Raw genomic sequence first — 23,283 nt, forward strand, 5'->3', positions numbered from 1 at the left:
ACTGTATAATGCTGTGTAAACAATGACACTTCATACTTTTTTCCAGCAGAGGGCAGTGTAAATCTCTCATACTATCAATACCCACACAAATGACACTTAAAATATGAATAATAATAACTGATAGATAGATAGATAGATAGATAGATAGACAGACAGACAGACAGACAGACAGACAGACAGACAGACAGACAGACAGACAGACAGACAGACAGACAGACAGACAGACAGACAGACAGACAGACAGACAGACAGACAGACAGACAGACAGACAGACAGACAGACAGACAGACAGACAGACAGACAGACAGACAGACAGATAGATAGATAGATAGATAGATAGATAGATAGATAGATAGATAGATAGATAGATAGATAGATAGACAGAAAGATAGATAGATAGAGTGACATTTGCTTTTAAATGTGGAAGCTCTTACGAAAGGTTGAAGATCAACAGGTGAAAAATGTAGCCACGTTTCAAAGAGGGGACCTTCATCAAACTGTTCTACAGCGTGTGTCTTTGTTCAACCCGCCAACTTTCATTCTGCTTTTCATCCGGATCAAACAACACATCTCGACGTGGCTTTTGTCGCTTTTCTCCCAGTTTATTGTTGTACCAGTTCAGCAGTTAAACATGTTTGAGATATCGGAGCACAATGTAGAAACAGCTTAGCCAGCTCTCAATAAATAGACTTTTTTTGTTTTTAAATATGACAGATTGTATTACAGCAGAGGAATATAAACCTGAAAATTTTTTTTGCACACAGAATAACAGGCTTTGAAAAAAAATAGCCCTTTTCTCTCAATACCTCCGCGGATTGTTGTGGGTTTAAAAAAAAAACTAAACGAGCGTCAGGTTGATGTAAAGGACTGGTGAAATATCTCGACATTTCCACAGGTCCAAGTCGTCATAAACTTCCCCCTCTACCCTCAGCGTGAGACGGAGAGAGGTTCTTTGAATTGGACCACGCTCACGTCAAAGTAGTTTCCCGTCAACTTTGTTTTCATTTCCTCAGAGTGTGTGTGTGTACTATCATGTGAAAGAAAACAGGCAGCATTGCATACAGGAGAAAACACAAACCCAAGTTACATTTCAGGAAATAAATACACTTCTTGCCTTTTTTCTTTTGTTGAAAAAAAAATTATTTACACGGTATTGTACACATAAGAAATTCAGAACTTCGATCTGGGTCTCTCAGTCATAAAAATATATATATAATAAAAATCTACAGTAAAAGAATGAACTACAATAACAAGTTGTTGAAATAAACAAAATATTGTCGACTGTGAAGGAGTATACAGTACAATCACTGCTTTAAATGTCTTGTATACACAGTAGAAAGCACAAACGTGAGTGTGTGTGTGTGTGTGTGTGTGCGTTTTTGTTTGTGCACGTGTGCGTATGTTTGTGTGTGTACTTGTGGTGAGGAATCTAAAATTGATTGAAATTCTTGCTCAAGAAAAACAAGAATTTTCTTTTTGTGTCACAGAGTGAAGTTCAGCCTTCGCCCTTTGGCACAGTTACACGGAGTGAAGGCTGAAGGCTGAAGGCTACAGGCGAAGACGTTTCACTGGTCATCCGCTCTCGGAAACTTGTCTTGAGCGCTCAGGACCTTCATCAAATGCATGTGAGACGCAGTTTGTTTTGAAATCCATTTTCAGCCTTTATTTATAAAACAGCTTTACGTGTGTGTATGTCTTTGTGTGTGTGTGCATACATGTTGTGTGTCTGTGCTAAGATGCTGAGAGTCTAGTGGCAGCCACACGCTCTGACCACCATGTTGCGGTATTTCTTGAGGATGACGTTGGAGCTGTCATCAAAGTAGAGCACTGAGATGGCGTGGAGCTGCGTGGGGGCACAACACGGCTTCGGGACGGTCTCTGGGTTAATGAAATGAACCTGGGAAAGAGAAAGAGAGCGAGAGAGGAAATGGTGAATTAATTATTAAACCATGATTGAATATGGTCATAAAGCTATTCGTCGTACACCTTGAAAAGTTTCGACATTACTGTGGCGACAGCGTTCTTTAAAATACAGTTGCTGCCACATCTGCTGAACTGTCGTGACAGCTGATGAGATGATTAGACTCCAAACATGACTGCTGGGTTTTTTGTTCCCTGCGTATTTGGTTACTCACGAGGGTTTGCACAATGGCGTGGTTTGTGGCGTTCATGTAGGAGTTTAGTGGGAAGGCGCACTCTCCCTCGCAGTAGTACGCCGCGTATCCCTCTGGAGCGATGATCCAGTCCTGATAGTGAGGAGGGAGGCAGAGGTACATTTAGGTTGTGCAGACGGGGGAAATGATACAGTGTGAAGAAAGCAGAAATGAAGCGATGAAGGAGCAGAGAGTCCAGGTAGCCAGTGAAGTTGGACTCGGGCACCCGAGGACCAAATGTGAGACAGATCTGGTCGTTATACGTCTTTATATGTGTGGACAGATGTTGGTGGTGCAGACTTGGGTTTCATATAAACTTCAGTAATCGGATAATCCAGATTTGGGGCATGCAATCGTACATTTATGAGGGGAACAAGGAAAACAGGGATTTCTCTGTGCCAATTTTGACTGTTAGTGTACAAAGCATAATCTTTGCACTGTTATAGCTTTGATTCTGACATTGTTTTCTGGAGAATATCATGAGTGCATATTGTCCATTGTTAATTTAAGTATGTTTAAGTTTAAGTGTACAGCTGCAACTACTAAATATCTTTGTTATTGATTAAACTACTAAACGTCCAGCCTATATATTTCTTAAAAAGTTTAAAATTAAATTGTTGTCTGCAGAGCTGCACATGGCCTCACTATTCTCTATGATCCGTGTATATGTTGCAAAAGGAAAGTTATGACATGATATGTCAAATAGGCCGTATATAAAGATATTTTCTCCTTCATTTACACTCTATAACTAATTCACCTTTTAGTGACTAAATCAAGCTGAAATTGCAAAAGTCTGGTTGTTATTACACCACAAACTATGTGTGGGACGATTCTTTTGTGACATCGGAACCCTGGGATAAGATCTGAAGAGTTAGGTGTCTTGCTTTGCGTACCTGCCAACCCAGGTCCCTGAAACTGACGTAGAGCTCGTGCTTCTTACACGCCTGCTTCTGATCAGTGCTGCTGTTTTCTGAGGAGAGGGACAGACAGAGGAAAGGACAGACATTCAGAAACATGTGCTATTTTCCCAGTTGAGCTGCAAGATTAACTATTTATCACAGTCAGGCCCCAATTAGGCTGAGATATAGACCAGATCTAAACACAGCCAGAGTTCCCATATGAAGCATTAACATTCAGACAAAGGCTGAAGGAAATCACCTCCAGATACAGCAGCAGTTTGGTAATTGCTTCAAATGAATGGGCCACCCTGCTTAGAAGTCACTCAGCTGGGCTTTGAGTTTCCACTGGCTGAAACAGATGTCCACAAAGAGGAGCCTTGCCACATTTTATATAACTGGAGTCTTTTATTTATTCTCTCTTTTTTCCTCATTTCAGATTTTCTTTTTACACCATCCATGTGTTAAAGAAAGGATAATCTGTTTTCTATCTAATAGTATTTCTCTCTCTCTCTCTCTCCCCCTCTGGTGACCTCTGGGGCTCTGTGGTGCATTAGTTCCTGAGAGCTGTTCACATTGGAAATGATCGCGAGCGACTGGTTCTCATCATCCAGTTAAAGACCACTAGTATCCAACGTTCCAAACAGGCTCATTTGGCCCATGTGTTGTGGCCCCGGTTGCCCCACAGCACACGGCAGATGTGTTCTGCCATAAAAGCCTGCGCTGCCTTACCTCCATGCAGGGAACTTGGCCCCGACTCCTCTGTAATGCTCGTGTAAATAAACAAAGACAGCAGAGGGGTATTTGAAGCTCCGGCATTACGGTGTAATGTTTCAGCGCTTCGCATAAACACAGCGCTCACACCTCCAAGACGAATGTGCATCGCATGTTTTGTCTTTGTTTTGTGCAAGAATCCAATCAATTCCAAAAAGCGTACTTGTGTTGGTGTTGGACGTGTTGTGTATTTGTGAATGTGTGCCTCATGAATGAGTTCATACTGTATGTGTTGGCCCGGGTTCTATGAACAGGTCGATTTTTCTCACATGAACCAACAAGCATCAGTCGACTGTGACCCATTCCATGAATTCCTGACGAAGCCAACAAAAGCCAGTTTGAAGCAGTATACACCAGCACTGACTGTATATACACGGTACATACTCCTACCTGCAACACTGGCCACTCGGAGCGCCTCTTGGCTCTTTGCCCCCTTGGAGCGGTTGGGGTTACGCTGCTTGGTCCCCCCCGGCGCTGAGCGGATGCTTCGCAGGTGCACCTCGGTTGCTTTGAAGAAGGCCACCATGAAGGGCTGTTTATTCTGAGGCCCACTGCGGCCGATCAGCCCGGCCACACGAGGATTGATACTCTCTCCTGGAGCGGGAGAGAGAACAGTGCAACAGGTGTTATGTCAAAGAAATCCAGATTTTATTCATAAAAGAAAACCACGTATGTCATGTCTTTAAAGCTCCGTTCAGTTTTACAAATTAGATTTTCCTCCTGTTAATTCCTTTCCCTTTTTACTCATCCCCTCTCCACCTCCACACACTGAACATCAAAGCCTCCTATCTGCTATTTGTGTGGGTGTGCGCGTGCACGTGCTTGCATGTGCACGCCAGCAGTTCTCACACAGAAGAATTTCTCTCTCTCTGATCACCGGTTGGTGGTAAATCAAGGCCTCTGGTCGCTGCTGGCGACGGGACGTCCCGTGCGCCTGTCTGTACACGCTCTCCCTTCGTACCCGATCCAACACACACACAAACACACACTCGTGGATACAACCTCCCACACACACCCCTCCCACAACATGAGAGCACCACAGTGCCTGTTTTTCTCAAGTAACGTGTAACATCCTGCCGTCCTGTGACAGATAATATTCTTTGTTTGTTGATAAACTTTACCACCAGCGAACATCCGAGCCTTGTGATAGCAAAGTCACACAGAGATGTTATCCTTACAATGACGCAGCGTATTTTCCAAATGCCTGCTAATGATGCTGAGGGTGCGACGGATGAGTGATGATGAATGATAAGGAGGAGTGGGGATTAATTTATCTTTGCTGTGTACAGACAAAGAATAAATCACATGATTGTTTGGCCTTCTGCAGACCTCCATGTTTGTTAGATCATATCCAACAATACCCACCCACTGCACATTATACAGTTATATTGGGTCTGTCTAAAGAATATGATAATCTGATGGTTGTGAGGTTTTATGGTACTCTGTAGTTTGATATGGTTTCAGTGTGGTTCACATCAAAGCTGAAGGCAACTAATTGCATTTACTCCTGTCATAGTACAAAGTCGTAATCATCTCCATATTTGGAATAGCAATATTTAGTAAAACACTAAGCCAATCTAGAATTATATTGTGGATTTTATATCACAATTTTGTACTTGTAATGAATCTTAAATCATTTCATGTTTACTCTTTGTAAATGTTTTTAGTTTATGCTCTTTTAAACCCCTGTTAAGACTTGTGGTCTGAATTGCCTTTCTCCTTTATTCTTTTAAACTTTTAACCTCATATTGTACACGTGTTAAAGTAAAATTCTTCTCCCTCTAATCTTACTGACTATTTTAATCATTAAGGATGTTTTATACATTATTTTATTTTACTATTTTTGCATTTTTAGTCTTGTATTTTGTGTGACTAAATTGTTTGCCTTAAGTTCTTCAATTTATGACTTGCAAAGCACCTTATAACTGAAGTATATACAAATAAAGCTCTTAATTATTATTATTTTTAACTGAATTAGCTTCTGTAATTCATCACTTCATACCATCCACCACCGTGTAGCTCAGGTTCAATTTAAAACACAGGTCCACACAGCAACCCTGCAATAAGACATTCCTTTGTGAAGCTTATAATTGTTGTTTACACTGTCAGTGGGATACTGGTTAATCTCCATTTGTCTGGTTTCTCATCTCCTCATCTTTGCACCTTGTATTTTCATCATCTGCAGTGTTCTATCTATGTGCAAAACACATCTTACTAGTAACATTGTCACCTGTAGCCTTCTACATGCTGATCTGAGTGACTCTCACCATTTGTGCTCTCCAGGGCGAGCTGTAGCCCCATGTTTCTGCCCGGGTTCAGGACCCAGTGGTTGCTGGTGGCTGTCACGTCGAACACCAACCAGCCCTCCTCTGCTGCCCAGATCACCCGCGAGTCCAGCAGGATCAGGTCGGACTCTCTGGAGAGGAAGACGACAATAAAAGTGCTTAAAGTCAGAGATGAACGTGCGTCAACAGGCATTCTATGCACGATTACAAAAGACAGGTTGGAACCACGTGACCGAGTGTAAAGCTAAGTGACCGAAGCGTACAGCAAAGTAATGGAGGGGAGAGAGGTAGTCAGCAGAGTGTGACGGGGTGAAACAAAGAGAGAGAGAGATGGAGCAAGAAAGCAAGTCAGGGAGGGAGGTGGGGAGAGAGGGTTCCAGATGGTGAGGCCCAGGGGAACACTTCGTTTTCTTAATTGACAATAATGGCTTTATAAACGACCAGTCCTTTCATACACTATACGCAGTCCATCACTGGCTGGAATTTTGTGGCCGAGCCAGAAAGCCAAAGAGAGAGAGGGAGGGAGAGAGAGAGAGAGAGAGAGAGAGAGAGAGAGAGAGAGAGAGAGAGAGAGAGAGAGAGAGAGAGAGAGAGAGAGAGAGAGAGAGAGAGAGAGAGAGAGAGAGAGAGAGAGAGAGAGAGAAAACAAAAAACACAGCTGTGAAAAAGTGTGTGAAAACTAGTGAGTGAAACAGGGCATGTCGGAGTCAGTCCCACTGTCCAACAGTGAACTCTGGATTTTCCACTCGTTCACCATTGAAGACTCAAATCTCTTGTTCTTGATGTATCCCGACCTATTTTGTGACTGGGCAGATCGTGTGTCACAGAGCTCGGGTTCATTCACGTACCCAGGCCCGTCTCTGGCAAAGGAATAAATGACCGTGTTGTTCCCTCTGGACAACAGGAACCTTCAGGAGGGGTCGAGGAGAGTGGGACACTGGGACATATACACATCTTCAGGATGAGCCACATGGAGAACGTGGGGCAAATGTGGAGAACTGCTATTTATGGTTTTCTTTACTGACAAATACGTTGATTTGTAGTTAACTAATTGTCTAAATTGCCAGACCCTAAGGTGATGCCTTGAAAGTCCTTTGTTTTAATATCTTTCTGTAAACAAAATATGTTTTGGCATGACGCACGTGTTAGTATGAAATAAAGTAATAAAGTAAAAGTAAAGTTTTACATGAGGGCTATAGGTTCAGGGTCCTGGTATTGTGGATGGAGAGTCACTGGGACATTTGAATAGAGCTGTTAATGTTATGCTTGAGCTTTTCTTACTTTGTCAAATCTTAGTTTTTTAGGACTGATTGAATTTTTTTTTTTTTTTTACAGATGTTTTTACAGGTTTATTAATGAAATCTGACAAATTGTGACCGAATGATGTTGTGAGATGAAATGCTAAGGATCAATAAAGTTGTTACAGTTAATCCTGCAGGGGACCAAACTCAATGAAAGATCATCTCACATGGCAAAGAATCGTTGTTGTTCATTGACTGATTGATTAATCAAACAATCACTTCACATATAGTCCAGACAGTCACTGCTTAACAACATGAGGAAAATAAAAACAACATAAACCAATACCCACCTATTGGAGTGTTCCTCCAACACCTGGTAGATGCTGATGCGGAAGGTCTCGTTATCGAACCGCTCGTGGATGAAGTCTTTGTAAAGTCGGAACTCGGCAGCAGTGACCGCCTCCCCCTCTGGGATCCGCGAGAGGTCAAACCTGAACTCTCTGTGATGCCGGCGCACTGGGAGGAATTCCTTGTCGTGCTCTACTGCGAAAAAAAGAAAGCGTAAAAATGAAATACATTTGTCTCCTCGTGTGTCTGCAGTGGACAGAGAATGCTGTTTGCATTCACGTGAGCTGCTCTGCGTGCTCCCTTTAATCAGCGGAGACGTTAACATGTCTGCAGGGAGACACAGAGGGGTCATGTGACTCCAAATAAGCTTTATGTTTGGTGTCCAGTCTCCCATGGATACAAAACACATGTTTGCAACAAAAAAAAAAAAAAAGGTAGAAAACCAATATCTTTTCCTCTCAGGTTCTTTACTCTTGTTAGCGGGGGGGCTGACAAAGCCTGACAGACTCTCGATCAGCCCCAGATTAAACACATCTATAGATGTGCACTACATATGTTGGACTATGATTGAAACATTCACGAGGACTCGCACTAGAAGCGATGCATCTGGTGCACACTGGGCCATGATAGAGAGAAGCAGGCGGCCTCTGACAGTTTTATGAGCCCCCTTTCTTCTCCTTCTCTTCCTCCCAGAGCCCCAGAGAGTCGTCCAGTCTGCCCTTCATCTGGTTCTCATGAGTTGGGGCTACATGTTGGGTGTACCCCCATCCCCATCGCCTCCTCTGTCTTCATCCCCACACCCCGGCTTTCCAACCCCCACTGTACCCCCAAGACGTGCCCCACCTGACCCTGCTCCTCTCATGTCCCAGCAGGACATCCCAGGGGTCAGCGGCTTGTCTCTCATCATCTCCTTGCTCTCCTTCCACCTCCGACTTTATCAACTGTCAGACAGACCCCCCACATGTACACAGAGCACTAGACAAACAGATAGATAAACACAACGTCTAAAGTGTCCAAAATAACTTAAAATCACTTATAAACTTGAAAAGAAAAACATGAAATCAATAAATTATATAACCACACCACAGTGGCTTTTCAAACTGTTTTTAATCTTGTCTTCTTTCTACGAAATTTCCTAAACAATGTATAATCCATTAAATAGAATTGAATAACAACAAATTGAATAAGTGATTCATTTTTAAGGAGAAAATGAAACTAAATCCCATGCGGTTTTCAGGTGTAGATATCCCCTTTCTCTCAATATAGATGTTATTAATTGGTAAATAAAAAAATTATAATAGCAATTTGTTAGATCAAACTATATATGAATATGAATATTAACTTATTGTAAAATGATATATCTTGGCTATAGGGCTAACAAGCAGTTTAAAGACACCCCCCTCGTGTTTGGGATGACATGAAGACCTGGTTCAAAATATCAACAATCAGTTAATCAATAATCAAATGAATCTCTCTGTCTTCATACAGTTAGATATCAACCACATCCCCTGCAGGGCTGAGTCGCAGCTGGGTTACAGAGGAAGGACCCCCCCCTGCATCCATCCCTCCGCCATCCATTGTTGCTCAACAACTCTCTATCAGGGTCCACTGCCTCCATGGCTCCGAGCCACGACTTTGGCAGGAGAACAACAAGTCCCCGGATCTTTGCGAAGCCGTCAACACGCTAACACATCAGCGAACTAATACACACACATGCGCAAAGGCAAAGCAATTACAACAACAACAACAACAAAATACAAATAAACAACAAATCCGAGTCAAACAAATCTCAGATGACAACATCCTTGTTCTGCACCAGCTGTCAGTAATAGAAGTGTGCAATGATGCAAATGTGATGCATGTTTCCCTCGCTCACATGTGGTTTTATTTCTCTCGGTACACATCGTGCTTCGTATGCAGTTCTCCCCGTGCACTCTCCTCTACATCCCCTTTTGTTGACGTCTCTATTAAACCCAGTTGCTGAAGGACATGATACAAAGGCAGCTCTGTGAAATGATTGGCCGGAGCAGGAGTAAAAGAAAGGATCTAATTACTCTTCAATGAGGGACAGCTCTGCACTCTGTTGGCCATTAGATGGGCCTGCTTTAGGCGGCCATTGTCCTTCGTCTGCTCCGGGCACACACTGCTTTGAAAAGCCGCTCGACTCTTCCTGAAAACAATTGGAGTTCAAGGGTACGTGGACTTCACTGTAGACCTTTTATCAATTCGGCATCGCTTCCGCCAATCCCCCCGCTTATTTATTACACTTGTACCAATCCTGCGCTGTGGACCACTTGGTCAATAAGGTCTTTCATCAAGCACTCAGCCTTCGCACTTTACATAGTACAGCTGAACAGGCCTGAAGCTCATGGTAGTTCACTGGGTGCTCACCCCACACCCCACACTCTATAGTTGCCCGGAGGTTCGTCAATTTTTTTCCACCTCCACAAATGTAGATTGCTTTTTGTTGCCGTTTGAAGAATGAGTTGCTTAATTTGAATCATCCAAGACCTACTGAGGTGAACGGATTCAATATTTCAGAAGGAAACAAGATAGGAGCTTTCTCTTGCCAAGGCCCAACAATTCAAGACCAAATCTGTCAGGTTTATATGGAGATACTTCAATAACTATTGAATATGAAAATATAAACTGTTGCTATCCTACTGAATTGACATTATCTTACCTACACATATGTAATAGTTACAGGTCTCTGTCCCTGTCTGTTACCACAGAGTCTATGTCCATATGAAGCCACATTTAAATCCATGTGCCTAAAACTATGAAAATCACTTTTAGCGCCATTCAGCTGAAAACCCTACTAACAAACAAAGTGAGGGGGGTAAAAACATGACCCCTTTAGCGGAGGTAACAAAAAGGAGAGCAAAAATGTGTCTCAAATAAATTTTATCTTTGATATTCCTTGAATCATCCTGTGACCATCTTGTGTGATTTATCTTGCATGAGGTTGAGAAACACTGTTGGAGCCTGCAAGGCCTGGAGCAACATAACAGGACACAGCATACAACAAAGTAAAGGCTACCATTCTCATTTTATTATCCTTCCAGGAAACAATTACTTCATGTTTTCTCTCACACATTTCAGATTTTTCCATCCTACCTCTCGGCTCCGGGGCCTGCTTATTCTTTCATCCCACCAGGGACCTGTCCCTCCTCCCGCAGCCATGTGCAGGTGCGCTCCGTCCCGTGAGGACGCCAGAGCAGCCGCCCGGCCCTTCACTGCTAAACCTCTTTATCGTTGCATGTGAGAACAGCTGGATGCTTCTGTTCAACTCCCACGCTAACTATTTCTATCACATCGCTTTCCATTTCCACTGCTCAAAGCATGAATTCCATCGTGTACGCTTTTAGAGAAACTGAGCGCAGCCATGATTCAGCCATCGTCCTTTCTTTCACTTTCTCCCACAGGCCATTACAGCAGGATGGCAGTCGTTAGATGAGGGGAAGAAGCACAGTTAAAGCCAAGCTGGAGCGTTTATGACTTCCTCCGGGAGGAAGTGAGAAGCCATCGCCCCACCTGTGTCGCACAAATGCACTCACCACAAACATGGCAAACACACCCTCTCATACCATGTGAGCCCTTCATTTGGAGAAGCCAGCTTCCCGATCGGTTGCTGAACCACACATGGAAACACACACACACACACACACACACACGGACACAGACACACACACAAACACACACACACAAGTATCACAGAGTACTTCCTGTGAAGTGAATAGTCTTGTGCGTCACACACAATCATTATGGGTTTCTGTAATCCATAATTAGAGATGCAACAACACACACACACATGCAAGAGACACACACACACACGTGCACGCACGCACACATGCACAAACATCACAAACACGTGCACATGTACAGTGAGCGTCTTTAATCATCTGATCTGATTGCTCTTCACACAAAGTGCTGACGATGCACAGCTATCCCACATCATTTCACTGGTGCGAGCCACACACGTGCACAGCAGCACACATGAGAGATGCCGAGATGATGATGAGTGCTTCATCCCTCAGATCTGCCATGCACCTGGTAACCAGAGGGTTACCGATCAAAAACTTTGCTAGCATCTCAAGATGAATGTTTCCCTGCTCGGCATACGGACTCCTTCTCCACTATGGAGTGTTACTTACGAAAAGCCCAAACAGAAGATAGTCAAGAGGGATTTAAGGTTTACTACTACTTTCTCATGTTTCAATGAAATGTTTTATTTTTACAACACTGGAAATTTGTCAAACGGTGTAATACTCAGTTCCTTGTTTTGTCCATTGACTGTCTATCCAACCAATAGGTATTTAGTAGGTGTAGCCAAGGTCTCTATAGTTTATTCCTTTTTGAATGAACATTGAACACGAACACTGCAGTTTAATCCCACATTCACTGTTTTGCTGGCATGAACACTCACTAGCACACCACAGCTGACAAAAGTCATGAAAGTTTGTTTAACAAAAAAATGCCAAAACTATTAACCGTACATGTTTGGAAATCAAAACAACAGTTTTTAAACTATGTCACACACGCATAAACTGTGTGGACTCTGACCTATTAAAGTTTCACGTCTACATCCAGAACAATTGGGCTCCAGAGTGACAGTTAAACTGAGGAAATCCTAAATCTACGAGAAACCAGAATGTTAGTTTTGGGGATTTCATTGAATTTGACAGCAACTATCAAATATGACCAAAATATCCTTCAACTCTTGTTTTGTCTGTTCTTGTAAATCCCTCCCTCCCTCTCTTTCTTCTCTTTTCCCTCCTTAATCCCCTTCCCCCTCTCCTACCGGGCCTGCGGACCCGAGACACTTCTCCGACACCTCGGGCTCCGGAGCAGCAGCAGACAGATCTGACGGCTCGAATTAGCCCAAGTGTCTGTTCGCCGCCCTCACACCCCTCGGTCCCGCCTTGCACGCTTCCGCTGCTCAGCGGGGGTGAGGGCTGGGGGGAGTTCACCCCTGGCACTGCTCTCACTTCTCGAAAGCGAGGGCTTAAGCTTTGCTCCCCCTCGCCCCCTCCCATCTCCCACCTTTAGTTCCCTTGAGTTAATTGTGCTACCACTATCTGCCTCCCTGTAGAGGCCATTAACTCCAACGACACACCTGATACCCAAAGACACAGGGAAAGTGTCCAATCAGATGATTTAATGATGGGATTCGAACGTCCACAAAAGCTACTGTAACACTAAATAGAATCGTGCAAATTTTAATGATAAACTATAATAATCAGTCTCTTTCTACTGCTCTTACTCAAACAGTAACTTAACGACCGAACTGGGAACAAGTAAGTCATAGTTTCCATAAGCTACAGGAGAGAGGGGAAGGAAAACCGAGTGCAAGCGAGGGGCAGATCGCTCGAGATGTTTATCCTATAAAGAGAGAGGAGGGTTTGATCTCTCGGGTACCGGGTGAGTGCCCACAGTAGGGCGATTACAACGTTAGGAAACATCCTGCCCACTGGCGACTACTGATGACATCATGGCTGTGTGATGTATTTATACTGCTGCGGGGCCCGACAGCCCTGGCTCCCTGGGAAAGGGTCACAGGCGTTTCATGCTATAACTTATGGTTAAAGATCATTAACTCGCCGCAGTGTTTCTGCATGTGCGCGCAATCACGTAGGCAAGCCTCCGAGCCGCTGTGCACGCAGAAGCACGAACCACAGGAAGAAGAGTCTTTACATTTATGATTTGTGGTCAAACCAATCTTTTCCGAGTTCTCCGACCCAGAGGTCATCTGGAGGTCTGAGACTGTACTCGCAGCAGCTTTGTTAACCTCTCTCTCGCCCTCTCGCTGCAGCCATCGCTGCCCTCTACACTCATAAACTGTAGTGCTGTGTTCCAGCTCACGCTTCACTGGGCATCATGGACCAGAGATTTCTACTGGATATGTCACAGCGTGGAGCTCAGAGGAATGTATCTGTCTGTGAAGCCTCCCTTTGCCCTTTACAGAGCACCGAGGCAGCAGCTGGGTCCAATGGTCTGTTCATCCCAATTACCAGAATCCAGGTTTTTCTCATTAAGCTTCACTCTGTTGATAGTTTTGGTTTAAATGAAAGTTTTGACATTTTGGGGAAATAAACTTTAGAGTAGGAAAGTTAAATGAGAAGATCAATGCCAGACACGCATCTGTTGAATGTGAATCTGCGACTGGCTAACTGGGCTTAGCACAAAGTCTGAAAACAGGGGGAGGCAGCTTGCCTCCATCCAAAAGTAACAAAATCCACCTACCGACATCTACACAACTCACACATTAACAAGCTAAATCTTGTTTATTTAATCTGTACAAAGACAAAGGGGGAAAAAAAAGGCAATTCACAGGGGATTTATGTGCTGGACTAGTTCTTGGCGGGTCACCAGTCCAGACTCCAATAAGTTACTGCTGCTTCATATTCACGTGAGAGTCATACTAATTTATCACTCTGCAAAAAATCCAAATAAACACATTTCTCAAATGTTTTCAGATTTACATCTCTGAGATTTTTGCAGCCAGTCCAGCTACTACAACACCCATGAGCCCACTGCTGTGGAGAGGAAGTGAGCCTGAGGTGTGAATCAGAGGAGGAGTGAATTCAAGAAGCTTCGTTATTGTTGTTGCAGCTGTTTCAGAAAATGTGGAGCCGGTATCACTGAATTCAACTTAAAAGTTTGAACTGATTTAATCTGTAGGTTATAAAATCATCAGTGTAATGTTTAATCAGCCCTAAAGTCAGGGAATGTTATGAAAAATTTCCCCTCCCCAATTTTTCATGCCAAGATCCACAGCTCTGCATCACATAAAGGTATCTATTGGAAAAATCTGAATTTAATTGGAATGGAATTTAATTGGAATGGAATTCAATTTGTTTACTTTTAATTGTTTTATTTATATATTAACTTTAGATTTCTATTTATTTTGAACCCTTACTTCACTCTAAGCCAAACTGGTGAATCTAAGTTAAGGGCCAAATAATGTATCATATATAATCTAACGTGTTATATAAAAAAACATAAGAATTCTCTACATTGAAGTAACAAGAATACTAAAATTTTATGCTTTTGTTGATCCAAAACCCAATCAGCAAGAGAGAGCACGAGCGCCATGAGTAGTTCGGCAGATGTATTTTAAGTTTAAATATAAAGTGGGTAATTAACCATTGAAATGAAGAAAACAGGAGAAAATAGACAAAATAACTGGGTTGAGATAGACCAGTTAAAAAAATGCTAACCGCAACACAGAACCACCGGCAACCAGAGTGTTAGAGTTCGAGTTGTTCTTTGATTTTGACAGCAACATTTACATTTAACCACAAATGTATACCAGCTCCAAATATCATTCGATGGTCTGCTTGATAATTTTAATCAATATCAGCTCTGAAATGAACGTTTTGAAGTCGACTCCCAGTCTGAAGATGCCTCACAGCGACTGAAGGGCCTGCGGGACAAATTGAGTCATCTCGAAAATTGGAACTGAGGCATCATTATGTTCCCTCAGAAGTCTGCCAAGAGAGACTGTGCATTAGCGAGAGGCAACAGTGACAACAAAGAAACCACATCCTAAATCTTCAGCGGTCATTGTTCTGCGGTGTGATGCAACGTGCCGAGAGACAGGGATGAAGGGGAGCGGACAGATGTGCGCCGAGCAGCCAGGGATGTTCCTCCGCGCTAATGCCACTGTGACCATCTGCACTTCCCCTCAGCCGCCGGATTAACTCAAGAGACGTGAAACCACAGCCATTCAGTTTCCCCCCCTCACTCTTCCCCTCATCCCCTTGTTTTTTATGTTCTTTAATTTCGTGGCCACAGGGGCCACACCCTCCCCGGCCAGCCAAGCCACCTCTTATTATAGACCTCAGGAAAATGCACATACAATATGCATATCGGCACAAACAGATTTTTCCGGTGTCTACAGAGAACTTGTGTAATTTCCTCCTGCTTCCCAAAGCAGTGTATTGTGACGGGCACTTTGGCACTCGGCTTTTAACCGCTTGTTTATTTTCTTTCATTACAGCTCATTCCTTTTTTTAAATAAACTAAATATCTGTAGAGGAAACACAGCTGCACACTCACCCAAACAAATACCATAGTGACCTGCCACATGCAATTCATATTCCATGGTGCACATATGCAATATTTCATCACTTCTCATAAAAAAAGAAACCTTGCATACAGTTGCTGCTTGGCTTTTACAAGCTTTGATTTGGCTGTTGGAGCCTGGTGAGGAATCTGGTCAGTATTACGAGCTTCCGCTAACGCAATCTTCCATGAGGAGAAGTAACACACAGTGCAGCTGGTGACTGGGCAGGGTAGGTGGCTTTAAAATAGTGTTTTACGATGCACAAACACCACCATCACTGCACTAACAAGAAGGTTCTGAGGCACATTATGTTCCCACAGGGAAAAGGAATAATGAGAGAAATGGGTTTAACGAAATGCACAACATGCACTCTTCATCCACCTTCGACCTTATTCTCCTTTTCTTTCTGTCTCTTCCTGCTCCTCTCGTCTCATTCCTCCTCTCCCCTCTGATCTGTCAGTGCCCCAGTACCAAGCAAAGAGGACTGTATTTGTTTTTGCAGCAGCGGAGCTGTTGGTCCCAGGATCTCTGGCTGTGCTCTGGCCCACATCTGCTCTCTCAGCTTCACTGCTTGGTACCTTGGTACATGGAAGTGCAGGGGAGTCTTATGAGCTGCCGGTCACTGATAAGCCCAGGCCAAAGTAATCCAGATGAAAGAGAAGTGGCTGAATGTGAAGAAATATCATGCATTCTGTAATACGCTGAACTTTGTATAATTCCGCTTCTCTCACATGCAGTTTGCGGTGGTCGCATGTTGTCTGAGCGTCAAATCATATGAGTTTACCACAAAATTGGAGTTATGAGGGAAAGAAAGAAAAAAGGAAAACGTCTAGGAAATTATTAGAAAAACTAAAACCAGTCCAGCATTCCTGGCAATGTAGAAGCTCCGTCCATCATTGAAGCCGAGCGTTCAGAACAGAGCGCCTGCTGCTTAGTACATCTGGGCCTTTTGACCACTCGCCACACTGTCAGGTCCCACCCGCAGTGTGTTTCATCATCTCTCCCAGCAAGTGCCTCGGCCTGGCCAAGAGCACAGAGGCTCTGCTATGTACGTCCAGATGTCATTCTGCACTGCTGGGTTCAACAGGTGAGTCAGGGAGATGAGTGGAAAACAACACAACTTTACAGAATCTTGCCAGCTGTGTAAAGTTGTGTGACGCTTGTGAGAGGAGAGAGTCTTTTTCTCCATTTGTGGCATTTATTAAAAACACACTGATCCTCGACAGAATGCATCAAACGGCGGAGAGCATTAAGAGAAATTACCTGACAGGAAGGCCGGGTTATCTGTAGCAAGTTGAACATTCCTGTGCTTCTGCTCGCTCCCTGTCCAGCACAAGGCAATAAAACATTCACTCAATAACACTAATTAGCTCCAGAAGCATTCCTTTTGGGGCAAATCAAATGTGTATGTGCGTTTCTCTCCACACATGTATGCATGCGTGCCTTAGCTTTCCATCCACTGGGAGTATATACAGAAGCGCTTAAATAAATCTACAGGAGGGAAAGCAGCATGCTAACAGCGAGGACAGGCTACATGCACAGAGGAATGACGGGACTTCCAACACATGCACGTTTTGCAAAGCAGCTTCTGGTGGAAGCTGGAGTGACGAAGACAAATCCGTCAAATCAACATTCAGCGGTGAACAAGGAGGACAAATAAGACTGTGTGTGTGTGTGTTTATGGCGGAGATGAATGAGAGGTGAAGTAGGGAGACAGGGGAAGCAGTGTTTTGGGTTCAGGGAGAGTGTGTGTGTGGATGTATATGTGTAGATGTGTGAGAGAAAGGTGGGGAGTAGAAAAACACACAGAAGAACTTGAGAAAGTGTTGAAATGTTTTATGTCTGGGAGCGCAGGAGGTTCAACCCTCTGGAGGTGAGGGCCAGAGCTGGAGGCTGGAGACTAAACACCCCACAACACTACTGGGACCATAGGATAACTAACTAATTAAAACGAGGAGGCCAGTGCTGATAATCAATACTGTTGGTTCAGGGAGAGCAGGGAGGGACACATGGTATCAGGTGGTCCTGAGTGTGGGATGGATTGGAGACCGGGGCAGACGGGATGGTGGAGGTCGAGATGAGGGGACTTGTTGGACTCTGAACAGATAAAGTTTCACTGCACAGCTGCATTGGCGTGCAGACAGAGGGAAACATCTGTATTAACCTCAGCACCACGGGCAGCCCGCTGTGGAGAGGAATGCAAGGAGCAATAGAGAGAAGGGTGGGGAAAGCTATGAGTATTTGAGATATTGGAGTTATTCGCTTAAAATTAAACATATGACATCTATCGGCTATGAAAACCAGAGCTGCGTGCCTCGCACATAACTGTAGTGTGACACAACGGCCTCTGAGCCTGCAGCCGTGTGTGTGTAAGTGTGTGTCTGTGTGTGTGTCTGTAGCCGGTCACACAATGTTGTCTGAAAGCTAATAAACCCAAACTAATTTCTCCGTTAGCCACCTCTGCTCTGCATTGCCTTCCCATTATAACATTCTCTAAGGCAGAGGGAGCCGGCAGACGACCGTGTGGCAGCTCCCGTGGGCGTGGACGGTGGGCCATGAATGGTGGAGGGCCAGGTGGTGCCCTGACGGGTCGCCAAGGTAACACATAGGATAATTACCCACTAGTGCACTGACTCACTCAGCACGCCAAGTCTGTGCGATACCTCTTCCTTCAACAATCACAGCCTCAAGTCCCTATTTAAATATGGGCAGAGCTTAAACGTGAAACACAACACGACCACTATGTGCAACACCGTGGTTTGAACTGGGCGAGATAATGACTGTGGCCAAAATGTTGCATTTTGAAACAATGAGAGAGCAAAAACCTGGGAACTTTGTTTGTTTACCGTTGTTCAACCCTTCACAACCAATGTATCACATCTGGTGCGGATCAACAGCAGCACAACACTGAACAATTAAAGGACCCGTGTGTATGATCTAGTGGCATCTAGTGGTGAAGTTGCAAATTGCAACCAACTGAAGAGTTTTCATGTCTCATGCCACTCCCAAGCGTGTACACCATTTATGTAAAAAAAAACTCAAAAGCTTGAGGACCAGCAATTGGTTTGTCCATTCTAGGCTACTGTACAAATGTAGGCTGCAATATGTCGCTCTCCGAAGAAGAGGAACAGCACCTGATGAAGATATAAAGAGCTCATTCTAAATTAATCAAACACAATGATTTGTTTCAGGTGATTATAAACTCATGAAAATATTTCCTCTCTACTAATAGATCACCTCCTACACACTGGACCTTTGAAAGCACATAGGGTTGTTTTTCAATGGTTTGATATTTGTTCCTTTTTTAGATGCTTTTATTTTACGGCAACAGACACAAAAGCTGGACTCAAAAACCATCATGATATTAGTTATGATATTCTATGAAACTGACAAACATACATACAAATCCTTATATGGTAAATGTATCACAAGTGAAAACTGTGTTACTGTTATTCACAAATCCTTACATGTGTCAGAGTAAAATGACAACATGATTGTTTTAACTAAATCTGTGACTGCTCATAGATTTTCAATGTGAAAAGTTAAGTATGGTGATATATACGATATACTTTCTATCGTCAACAAATACTGTCTAACATAGAAAATGTGTATAACATTAACCTGCAGCTGAAAATAGACGCCAGGATATGTTGCTGTTGTGAACACGTCTGTGCAGAGAACCTCCTGCTGCCTTGTAAAAAGGTCATGTCTGAGAACGGCTTCAGATTCTCCTGAATGCAGGTAAACCACTGTGTTGATTTACTACCTAGCACTAAAGTATATGTGCACACACACACAAACACACAGTTGGAATGTCGTGTTGCCTCTTTTCCTCCTACTCACTAAAGGTTAAATTAATCAACACAGGGTTTCGTGAGAACAGGAGAAATCAGGACACTCTGACTCACATATACCTCATATACCCCATTTACAGTTAAACACTACAAACGCCCCCCTCCTTCCAAACATAAACACAGGTGATGATGTTGCCACTGTTTCAGTCATCCAGGATGCAAATAGCAGACGTTCAAGTCAGAGCCTTTTCCTGTGGTCCGGGAAGAGTAAACGTGTGCGTAAGATGAGTGTTTGTGCATCTGCCTGGATGGCAGCGTTTCACTGGCTGGTGTGTGAGAGAGAAGCTTCACTGAACTGCAGCTCGGCAAAGGCCAACGCAGAGGCCAAAAGCCCTGGAAGCTGTGGTTTGTTGAAGAGGAAATTACTTAATTCATGGTGGCTCAGGGTTATTGCTGGCAGAGACCACTGGGATTCAATTAAATAATTGTGGCTAGAGAGAGAGATAGAGAAAGAGACAGATGGATAAGGATAGATGGATGGAAAGAAGACAGACAGACTTGTTGGGGTATGATCATCATAACATGTCCAGCACACGCCCAGTGCCTGTGTGACCTGTGTTGTGTGTAACGGTGTAAATTATGAACGTATGCTGTAAGCCATTTACACAGCTGGCCTTTTTAAACTGGAGTGACTCAGCGAGAGGACGTCCCTGGCCTGGGGTCCGTCCCAAAGCCCACACCCACCCTGCCTGGCTGCACTGGAGCCTGCAGCACTCACACACACACACACACAATGTGACAACAAGGAAGAAGGGCTCATAACATTTTTAGATCATTACTAAGACTATTAAGTGGATAGAGATATGTTCTTTCTGCACTTCTAACTAGATGGGTAGCTCTGGACTTTAGCTCGATGACGTAAATAGAAATCAAAAGTAGAACGAATCATCCAAATAAAATTACAAACCAGTGCTGCAATAACAAAACAAAACCACAATGAGCAAAACTCTGAGCGGAAGGGATTTGGAGAGGAAATGGTGAATCCCGTCATGGAAATCTCTGAGTCCATCTCTCTGTCATGCAGGGTAATGAAACAGCATATATCTGCTGTTTTAAATTAAGCCGCCTGGATGTTGATGGTATCACTTAAGACTCGGGGGCGAAGGGGGTGACCTGACAGTGAACTCTGCTGGGAGATGACACACATGGCAGATAGCTCACACGCGATGACACACACCTGCTTTATATATGGATAACACTAATATGTTAAAGATTCTCTACAACTGACGTGACCTATCTTTGTTTTTACTTTGCTTTGAGGGTCATCCTTGCGAAAGCAGTGGACCCCCGGATCCCTTCCTCTCTCTCTAGAGCTCCCTCCCTTCTCGTCGGCTCGCTGCAGCCCTGGCCCTTGACTTTGCCAGGCCCTTGACTTTTGCGAGAGTCTGCGGTCAAATCCATCTGTGTCACAGCCTGTCAAAAATAGTCACAATGCAGCAGCTCCCACAGTAATTACACAGTTGCATTGGAGGAACCAGTGTCACCTCCCTCTCTCTTGCCAAGACGCTCCAACAATGATCTTTCCAGGATTGAATTTAAACTCCCGAGTCCTTGCGGAAATTCACCAAGACTCGGTTGGTTTGCACACATTTAAATACCACATATGCCTGCGGAGAATTTCATTATACTGCATCAGTTGTTTTGTGTGCAGAGGAAAAGTATCTGCTCATCTGAAGCGTTTGCTGTGACTGAATAATTTGTTGTGAAAATATGTATTTATAATAGTGTGTATATGTATCTGTGAACCTGACAACACCTGCTAATGTTGTGATTATTTACCCTTGACAACCACTCTGTGTTGCCAGCAGCTGTAAAATAGGCCGAGACAGTTCACACTCGATAAACATGATGATTTGATTGCCACAAAGGGGCTCAGAACAACATAAGAAAAACAATTTTAAAAACGATATTATTCTATTGGTGTGAAGTGCATCATACGACATAACTTCTCCTTTTATGACCAAAACTGACTCCACTAAACTCAGATCATCATTACTTAGTGCTCTGTCCACAGGCATGTCTCCTGACCCGGGGAGAAGGGAGCAGCCAGTGCACTTTGAACCCATTCTGATGTTGACTTACTCATTCTTTAGATAACACGTGGTTGACCTATTAACTGCCGGCTGGTCTGTCATACGCAGACCCAGTATACCTGAACATTAGCTGGCTGCAGTGCACAGCTGTTTGACAGAGAGGGAGGCTGGAATGTGACACTCCTTGGTATTAGCTGAATAACTGTGTCTCGTCGTGAAAGTATCTGCATGTAAACATGGTTATTGTGCTGTTGTCCTGTGTGTGCATGCAGGTGCAGCATCAGAACAAATACATGTTTGTAACAAGTTCAGATGTCACCGGAGTGATACTTTCACCCGTGGACACACAGATGTGTGTAATGCTCATGGTGAGGGTCTGAAAAACCAGGAAGAGATGGAAACAAGTACAGGGCAATACTTCCATCCTCCCTTGTGGTGAATGATAAAAAACATTTAGGTGATCACTTGTCAACAGCTTCAGAAAGTTTATAACACAAAACAGTACTTAATGTTTGGGGACTTCATGTGTGTTTGGGGCTATCAAAAATAATGATCTCATCATAACATGTGCAAATGTAATACTTCTAAAATAACTGAAATGACTAGAGTGACAATAAGGGCACAATATTCACCTCAGTGGCCTTAATCTTAATCTAAATCTTAATTGAAAGTGTCTCTTTATCCTCCATGGGCTTTTTGCTGCATTGAATTAAGTGTTAGGTTGAAGGTGATTAGTTTCTGGTCACACAAACAGGGAAAGAACAAGGTGCCTACCTAAATTGACAAAGCTCATCACCATGTCTGCATCGTTTAAGAAGTTGTTGTCTTGCAGGCTGGCTATCGGGGGCCCCTGGGTGGTGAAGACGGGCTTGTAGGGGTATGAGTATCTGTCCTCGTCCCCCTCTGTGGACATGGCGTTGTACAGGTCCAACATGAACATCGGGGCGGCGTTGTGCTTCCCGTGGAGGTGGGGTCGCGGCCGGTGCGGCAGCCCCAGGATCGACAGGATCTCCCGCTGCATCTCTCTGCGCTCCTGGCTCTTCAGCCGACGGTGGATGAAGCTGGAGTGGAACTCGTTGTCCAGAGTAAAGTTCGTGAAGGCGGAATCGGCCAGGACGCAGTAGCTCCACACCAAGAGCAGCGCAGGAGCCCGTCTGTCCCAAATCGGTGCCATGGGTACTCGTGCGTAATTGCGCCCAGCTCTGCTCGCCGAAACTATATGGAAATGGATATTGAACTTTTAGCAACAGGTAGCCTGTGTTCAATACCCAAAAGTCAGTTACGGACCCTCATGTTGAGGGAAGAACTCCCGAAAGAACCATCAACCTAACCCCGAGACCTCGTTATTGATTGGTTCTCTGGGCAGATTGTGTCCGTGTGGACCTTTATCCTCATCCAGCCTGTGGTGCAGCCTGCAACTGCAGAGAGAGGAGGCTGCTTCCCCGGGAGAGACACGAACACGGTCTGTAGAGGAGGTGCTGGGAGGATGGGAGGAGCAGGGGAGAGAGAGAGAGAGAGAAGGGGGGGGGGGAGAGGTGCCTGTCTAATGGAGAAATAACTCTTCCTTTGTTATCAGTTGTGGAAAGGCTTGAGGCAGCATGTGCAAATAGAAAGAGGGATTAGACTGTAAT

General features: G+C 44.0%; 1 protein-coding gene across 1 annotated transcript; it reads right to left on the reverse strand.

Annotated features, from left to right (window-relative positions):
* Window positions 1-591: 591 nt before the first annotated feature.
* Window positions 592-23,052, reverse strand: bmp7b (bone morphogenetic protein 7b). The gene is made up of 7 exons (XM_061074795.1): window positions 22,427-23,052; window positions 7,700-7,892; window positions 6,091-6,239; window positions 4,214-4,417; window positions 3,047-3,123; window positions 2,136-2,246; window positions 592-1,897 (listed from the first exon to the last, which is right to left on the reverse strand). The coding sequence occupies exons 1-7, from the start codon at window positions 22,824-22,826 to the stop codon at window positions 1,748-1,750; spliced, it is 1,284 nt and encodes a 427-aa protein (XP_060930778.1). The 5' UTR covers window positions 22,827-23,052; the 3' UTR covers window positions 592-1,747.
* Window positions 23,053-23,283: the final 231 nt, after the last annotated feature.

The sequence above is a fragment of the Limanda limanda genome, chromosome 7, assembly GCF_963576545.1.
Source record: "Limanda limanda chromosome 7, fLimLim1.1, whole genome shotgun sequence".
Classification (NCBI taxonomy): domain Eukaryota; kingdom Metazoa; phylum Chordata; class Actinopteri; order Pleuronectiformes; family Pleuronectidae; genus Limanda; species Limanda limanda.

Bases quoted from the DNA above. Each gene is read 5' to 3' on its own strand.
- bmp7b (XM_061074795.1), bottom strand. From the start codon at position 22,826: ATGGCACCGATTTGGGACAGACGGGCTCCTGCGCTGCTCTTGGTGTGG. The intron at 4,418-6,090 runs GTGAGAGTCACT...CTCCCGCTCCAG, and splicing joins CGCCCTGGAGAGCACAAATG to GAGAGAGTATCAATCCTCGT. The intron at 3,124-4,213 runs GTAGGAGTATGT...CCCTCTCCTCAG, and splicing joins CCGAGTGGCCAGTGTTGCAG to AAAACAGCAGCACTGATCAG.